Here is a 7,509-nt window from a genome sequence, read left to right as displayed (position 1 = left end):
GGTGGAAAAAAAGTGAATGCAGGTCTCAATACCCTAGGATTGTATCAGACATTGTAACATTACCCTACCAACCACACTGCTAAGCAATGATATCCTTCTTATGTCATAATTAAAAGCATGAATTAAATAAAGAAAAAGTTCAATTAAATGGGGGTGAGAGGGTATGATCAGGGAATAAGGAACGTGGTAGATAAAGTAACTAAACAGAAGACTCAATGAATAGATAGGGTCTATGACCCTATCAATGATAGGGACCCCATCTCTCTTCCTTGTTCCCTGTCTAATCCGTTCCCTTTCTTATGACACCAGTTCTGCCTCCAGATAACTCCCAAACTCCCTCTTCCTCCACTTGTCCTCTGGGAGAGGTGGGTGTCTTCTACCGGATACCATGATCCAAAGTCACCCCTTCATTTTTATTCTACATTAAGTTTCTTCTTCCTTTTATGCTCTCCTTTCAAGTAATAGTAAAAAAAAAAAAAAAAAAAAAAAAAAAAAAAAAAAAAAGAAAGGAATTTTTCTAATATTGTCAAACTAGGGTGAAATTGGCATCAGCTTAATGTGTTACCTTTCCCAGGGTGTGCTTACCTTTTAATAAAGTATGACTGCAGAGGGCAAATTTTACCCAAAGCAGGAGACTCGGGTGTGGTGGGATTACCACACCAGCCGATGGGAGAGGGAACGGAAGTGGAGACAGAAAGGACCTCCTGAGGATCTTCAGGTCAAACCTTACTAGTGAATTCTAGACCCCTCCACTCCACAAGGCAGTCCTAGCTGTGCTGGGTCACAAATGCACTTCTAAATTGAATTCGATGATATCTTTTCCACATAGGTTGTGTTCAGGCTCCAGTGGTGTTCACCCTGAGAGGAAAGCTCACAAAGGTAGTCATCAGTTTTCCCATAAAAATGTCCATTCTTCATGATGGGCAGCTTAAGACTGCCCAGGGCCATGCTCATTGTGCTTTTATCAAACATTTCTTCCAAGACTATTAAGCCCTTCTCTGAGAGTACTTTCAGCAAGGTCAAGCATAGGGTTCAACTTTATTATGTGCCCTCCCCACACACACACAAAAAAAGATCTATGAAATAAATATCATCATCTATCAGATAACTAATAGGGTGTTGGAAAAACTGGGCAAGGGAGGCTGTACATTTATTGAATAAAGATTTTTTTAATCTTTTTATGTTATCTAAATGTCATAGTGTGTCAATTGAATCTTCTGATTCTGAAGGTCAAATTACTAAATACAAATAACGCCAGTTCAAGAAATCTGAGCTGCCATATATTTTAGGTTGGCATACATTTCTTAATCTAGAATTCTGCTTTGTCTTTTCATCTTTCATTGGTAGTCACTAAATTAGACACATTTTAAAATAATCCCTCTCTAAAGCCATCCACCCAAGAAAAGGTTAAAAAGCAAATAAAGTGTAAATAAAAAGGGTTTGTTTTTATAGGAATTTGCATTTATGCTGCTGGTGTGTATAACAAAGTATATAGTACTATATACAGCAATGCATTGCTGAAATGTTAAAAACATTTTTTCAGCTCTAAGGATTACAGAATTATAAAGGTATTATTGAATGCATCTATCACTGTTAGGCCCATAACTGAAGCTCGTGGGATAGAACTGGTTAGCTAATTGCCTATGAGCCATTAAAGATATATTAGCAAAACTCAATTTATGGTCACAAGGAAAGCCTACTAGCTAATTTAAAAGGTTCACTAGAGATGTATGTCCTCTCAAGGTCACCGAGAGGTAGATATATATTAAAGGTAATAGCGTACAGAATATATTTACAGAGGATATACCTTTTCTTGTGGCCATTAGTGCGCACATAATGATTGAGTAAAATAATGAAAAGATGAAATGGGACTTGAGGTCGTTCAGCAGCCTGATGCTTGTCATGCTGTAGACACAAACATTAGGAGTCCCTACTCCAGGATTGTGTTTTAAGATGAGCAATGCTGAGTTTGAACCAACTTTTTGACTTAGAACCTGAGGGTTTCATCTGTCCATAGCAAAAAATAAATAAAACTGTCATGTTTCTTTAAGTGAAAAGTATAGTTTAACATTTGTCCCATTATCTTTGTGATCTACCACGGACTTTCAGGCTCACTGCTCCCAAAACAATATACTTTGGGTTATGCCAACATCAGTGGAGTTGGCTTAGATATAAGCTGTGCCCAAGCCAAGATTACAGGCAGTTAACAGGCACCTCCATCATTTTCTACTTATTACAGAGTTAATTTTTCTGAAGGAAATCTCAGTTCTTCTTTCTTTATTAAAGCCATACAAAAGAAGCAAAAAGAGGAATTTTGTGACCTTGGGCAAAGTTAAGTACATAAATGGTCTTCGCAAGTAAATATAAGGTTCAGTAAACCTGTGATAATTTATTGACAGAAAGACTTTTTCCCCCCACATTCTTTTATTTGTCTGTGAAAATAAAGATATATTGGTGAAACTTTCAAAGACCAAACTCTTCTTGAATTTTCCTTCTACTGATGTTCATATCACTAATTTCACTACCATAAAAGCTTGGGCATTTCAGCCAGGATAATGGTATGCAATATTAAGGAAAAAAAAAAAAGACAATCGAGGAAGTTCATGTTTTTCCTCAGTAGCGGAGGATACAGTCAAAATAAGCATATTTAAGGTTCTTTTTTGCAAGGTTCAATACATCGAGAAATGCACCTTGAATTCTCTGATGGATAAAGAAAGGTAGAGGTAGACTGTCATCACCTCTCCACAATATGTTAGTTTCTGGGAGCAAGGAGATGCTGTTAACCCCATATGACAATAATTCTGATTACAGCCTGGTCCAAAAATGCTGTTCTGTGGTTTGGCCTTCCAATTCGAGTTTCGCTTTTGGAATCTGTTCAGGGCTTTCATAGCCACGGTTGATGTAGAATCCATTTTCACCATCGCCTGAATAATCCGTTCTGTTTGTGGGAGGCCAGGTGGAATCTTCTGCCAGCGTTTTTTGCCAGTGCCTATATTGACTTTTAGAATAGAATCCAAATTCTTTTTTGATCCACAGCCAGAGCTTTCGATTTTGAAGGATGAAATCCTGAGAAATCAGGTGGAGAAAACAATCAAACCATCCTTCCACATTCCCCTGCAGCCAGGGTGCTCACCGCCCGCCCGGGGCCTCTCAGATGTACTTATTTAAAGCTGCTTCTGCGGCAACTTTACTCCCTGCTGTCCCCACCAAGTCTAGCAGCTCCCTGGTTCTCTCCCTTGAGAAGGGAGTGTGCTTGTGTTCACACCAAAAGCTTACAGCCTTTCATTTCTACAGATTTCCTAGTTAAATCCTGGCTGGTGATTCACCTAGAATTATTTTACTGCCAGACTGAAATGATAACAAAATAACATACTCAAAATCGAGAAAAGGAAAAAAAAAAATCACTGCTACCTGCCACAGGCCACTTACAAGGTGCCCCCTGATGGTTTGTTGAATGAATGGAGGAACTCTAGAAATCAAATGGGTTTTGCTTTCCGTTTGGGAAGGGTTCTCTTTTTTTCTATGTTCACATGCACTCACAATGTTTACACATTTATAATAGGAATGGTCAAATTTTGCATTCCACTTCTGGTTATGCTAGACTTTCTGTCACATGTAGCCATAGTCTTCTCAATAATCACTTTTAATGATCCTATACCATTTTTTCAAATTGGTGTATAACGATTGATTTAAACAAACAGCATCTCTACTTTTGAACATATAGGTTGAATCTAAAATTTTACCACCATAGGGGTACCTGGGTGGCTCCGTTGGTTAAGCGTCCAACTTTGCCTCAGGTCACGATCTCATGGTTCATGAGTTCGAGCCCGCATCAGCCTCTGTACTGACAGCTCAGAGCCTGGAGCCTGTTTCCTATTCTGTGTCTCTTTCCCTCTCTGCCCCTCCCCTGCTCACACTCTGTCTCTCTCTCAAAAATAAATAAACATTAAAATGTTTTAAAATTAAGATAAAATAAAATTTTACCACCATAGATAATACTACGATGAATACCTTCATACATGTAGGCTTTTTTTCTCCCCCTTTGGGTTATTTAAAAATCTCTATAGTCTCAGGCACCTGGGCTACTCAGTTGGTTAAGCATCTGACTCTTGATTTTTGGCTCAGGTAGTGATCTCACAGTTTGTGAGATCGAGCCCTACATTGGGCTCTGTGCTGTCAGCAGAGAGCTTTCTTGGGATTTTCTCTCTCTCCCCATCTCTCTCTGCCTTTCCTCCACTCGTGTTCTATCTATCAAAATAAATGAATAAAAACTTAAAAAAAATAAAATACGTAAAAATATATATAGTCTCAAATGGAATTCCTTAGAGTATGAGAAATTTTACACTCATTGTATACAATGATGTGTGTGTCACACACACACATATATTTATATAGATTTGTTTGAACCCTTTTCCCAAGGGATTTACAACACATGAATCTTTTTTTTTTAAACTGTCCCTTAAAAAAAATAATACCCAGGACTTTCACTGAGTAGGTAAAGTCATTTAATGACAGTGAATAGAAGAAAAATACTATAGGGGAAGACTTTCAAGAGTAAGAATTGACTAGATGAGCAATGGTTTCCTTCCACTCTTAATTAAGGAAGCCCTTCTGAAGACAGCTCTTCACGCTGAAAGGTCTCATTGAATTTTAGAGCTTGTAGGTCACCTGGTCTAGTCTCTACTAGCTTATTGATAATACTAGAAAAATACACTACGATGCCTTCATGGGAGACAAAAATTAGAGTTAATTTGATGTTTTGCCTTCCATGCTAAACATGGATCCTGAGAACATTTCTATGCAGCCTTTAGAGAAGTTTAAATCACTCTCCAAGAGTTTCCCCCAAAGAGAACATGCACAGTTCTTATAAACCGTTAATAACTATCACTTTGGGAGACAAAAACGGTCCATCTAAAAAACAGGTATGTGTTGAGAATGAGACCCTTTATTTGTTTATTTTCCCAGAAAGAGTGTAAGAGATGTACAGAAATTTACCTCTATGAGGAAGGCCACACAGAATTGGGTGAGGGCTGCCACCAAAATCGAAACCCTCCATGATGTCAGTGTTGGGATAAACTGTTAAAAAAAGAATCTTACCTTTATACCATGCAGACCTTAAATTTTGAACATACACACACATAAACATTATCTTATTTAATTTATGTATTTGTAACAGCTCTCTGAGCTTGGAGGGTAGGCATTGCTTTCTCCACTTCACAGATGAGGTCAGTGCGTTGCCTAAGGATGCAAAGCCAATCAATAAATAGAGCCAGAATTCAAATCAGAACTGACTGCCTCTTGGCCTGTGTTTCCTCCACTGCCTGAGAGTAAACATTCGGTAAAATGTGCCATGGGTCACAGACATGAGACAAAACACTTTGGAACCTGTGTGTCTCTCTTCATTTTTATCTTTTCAAATGGAGGTAAGAGGATGCAGGATTAAGTCATTCATCTAATATTGCTATCACTTCTAATCCTCCCAAAGTTAAAATCTACTTGGAGTTCATTCATTCAGTGAAATTGACGTATGAGTAAAACATAAAGGGCACAGAGGTTACCAGTTACTTTTGATACTAGGTAGAAACTTTCCGAACCAAGGTTCCCAGCCCTAAGTCTAACGGCTTGATCAACGTTGAACGCACACAACCCACCTCCTTTTAAGGATTCAAGGGTACCTATTGGCCACCAATTATGATTAAATGATAGGTATTAACACTACAACTTCCCATGCTGGCATCAGTGGCAAAAGATTACTCCCACAACTCCCTTTCTGATCCCAAAGTCAAATATGGGGGCTGAGCTGTTGTTGGGACTAAAACCACAGATCCTCCACAGCATCTGATTGCCCCCTTGCAATTCTCATCCCCAGTCAGATACGGGTTATTGCGCTTTATTTTCTCCCATCATGTAGAGACAGCCTTTCTCAGGGTTGTGAGACAGAGCACCTGGGTGCAGAGCTGTCTGGAGACTGTTGTGAGATCTGGCAGTGGGTCAGAGCGTAGTGGAGAACCTGGTCCTTCCCCTCCCTGCTGCTCCTGCCCTGATCTGAGAGGACTCCTCTCCATCCCTTGGCCTGGAAAACACTTGTCACACTGCTTTGGAATTATCTGCCCACGGGATGGTCTTCCCTCCTAGCCTCTGAACTACTTGAGAGCTGTGCCCACGCGCCTTACACATCTTGGGCTCGCTAGTGCCAAGCATGCTCTGGAGCTTCATAATGTCTTGTAAGTGACTAAATGGTCTAGGTTCTCATTTCCTAACTGCATCTCCCTCCATAGACTCTCTGCTCAAGCATATAGCATCACGTAATTAGGCTGCCATCACGTAATTAGGCTGTCCTAAAAGCCCTGCTGGAAAGCCTGCTCAGATATCTTCATTGACTCTCTGTTGCTCTCAGGAGAAAGCCCAAACTCCCCTGGCCACCTTTGTCCAGCCACACCACGCCTTCCTCACATTCCACAGCATGTTGCCTCAGGCTTTGCCAATCCTCCAAGCATTCTGTGAAACAAGTCTTGCTTTCGATTTTTATTTCGGCCACCTTACATTCTTTTGCATTTCCAAGACAAAAGAGATTCTTGCAGCCTTCTCTGCTTGTGCTCAGGCTGTTTTCCTGGTTTGAAATACCTTTACCTCCTACCTAGCAAAATCCAGCCTATCCTGTGGACCCAGATCAAGTTGAGCCTCCACCATGAGGCCCTCCATGATGGTACAGGGTACAGGCCCCGTGAGAGCTCCTCCTTCCTGTGTTCTTCCCACTTCTCCCTACACCCTCTACAAGCACAGGTGGTCCCAGGTGGCCATGTCATCATTTCACTCGCATAGGACACAATGTCCTCAACAAAACTATAGACTGCAAGAGTCAATCCCTCTCTTTCATTTCTCCCACAATGCTGGCTCTAAGAATGGGTTCAATGACCTCTTCTTAAATTTTATTTTAACCCACCACCCCTTGGGTTAAGTGATGCCCACTGAAATAAAACTCCCCATAGTCAATGTCTGACAGACAGAACCTGATTGGCCTACAGGTCTACTTTTTCTTACTCCTTACAACTACATTATAAAGGATTTCTACTATATGTTTAAAAAACGACACTTGAAGAATTACTGAATTAGCACATCAATTTATCATATTAGCATAACATGGATGAATAAAGTATCCAAACAGCATTTTTAGGTGTGAATAGGATAAATGTTCTAGATTGATAATACAGATGATATGGGAACAAGCAGAGGTTAGCATATGTGTGATGAGTTATTTGTTCCTCTAGGAAGTCAGAATAGCCTCACAACATGAGATGGTTGGAGAGAATACGGTAATACCTGACTTGCAAATTACAGTGCAAATATGGTCCCATTGCACATATGAGTCACTCCAGAGGTGGAAATGAATACCACTTACCTCCATTCCACGATATATATCTTGAAAGTCAGAAAACAGAATGAAAACTGTGAGGCCCAAGGCAGATATCAGCAGAAATGAGAATATATCTGAAGAAACACCAAACGTTA

At 39.9% G+C, this 7,509-nt stretch overlaps 1 protein-coding gene across 1 annotated transcript in view; it reads right to left on the bottom strand.

Annotated features, from left to right (window-relative positions):
• Positions 1-604: 604 nt before the first annotated feature.
• The window catches only part of LOC132677873 (putative cation-transporting ATPase 13A5), a 74,930-nt gene continuing 68,025 nt past the window's right edge, over positions 605-7,509 (bottom strand). The window contains exons 22-24 of the mRNA XM_078453124.2: positions 7,400-7,488; positions 4,996-5,076; positions 605-3,066 (exon numbers count right to left, since the gene is read on the bottom strand). Of these exons, the coding sequence (XP_078309250.2) occupies positions 2,806-3,066; positions 4,996-5,076; positions 7,400-7,488 (431 nt within the window). The 3' untranslated portion in view covers positions 605-2,805. The remainder of the gene's footprint in view (positions 3,067-4,995; positions 5,077-7,399; positions 7,489-7,509) is intronic.

Source organism: Panthera onca, chromosome C2 (assembly GCF_046562875.1).
Source record: "Panthera onca isolate mPanOnc1 chromosome C2, mPanOnc1 haplotype 2, whole genome shotgun sequence".
Taxonomy (NCBI): domain Eukaryota; kingdom Metazoa; phylum Chordata; class Mammalia; order Carnivora; family Felidae; genus Panthera; species Panthera onca.
This window is presented reverse-complemented; position numbering and strand designations above follow the sequence as displayed.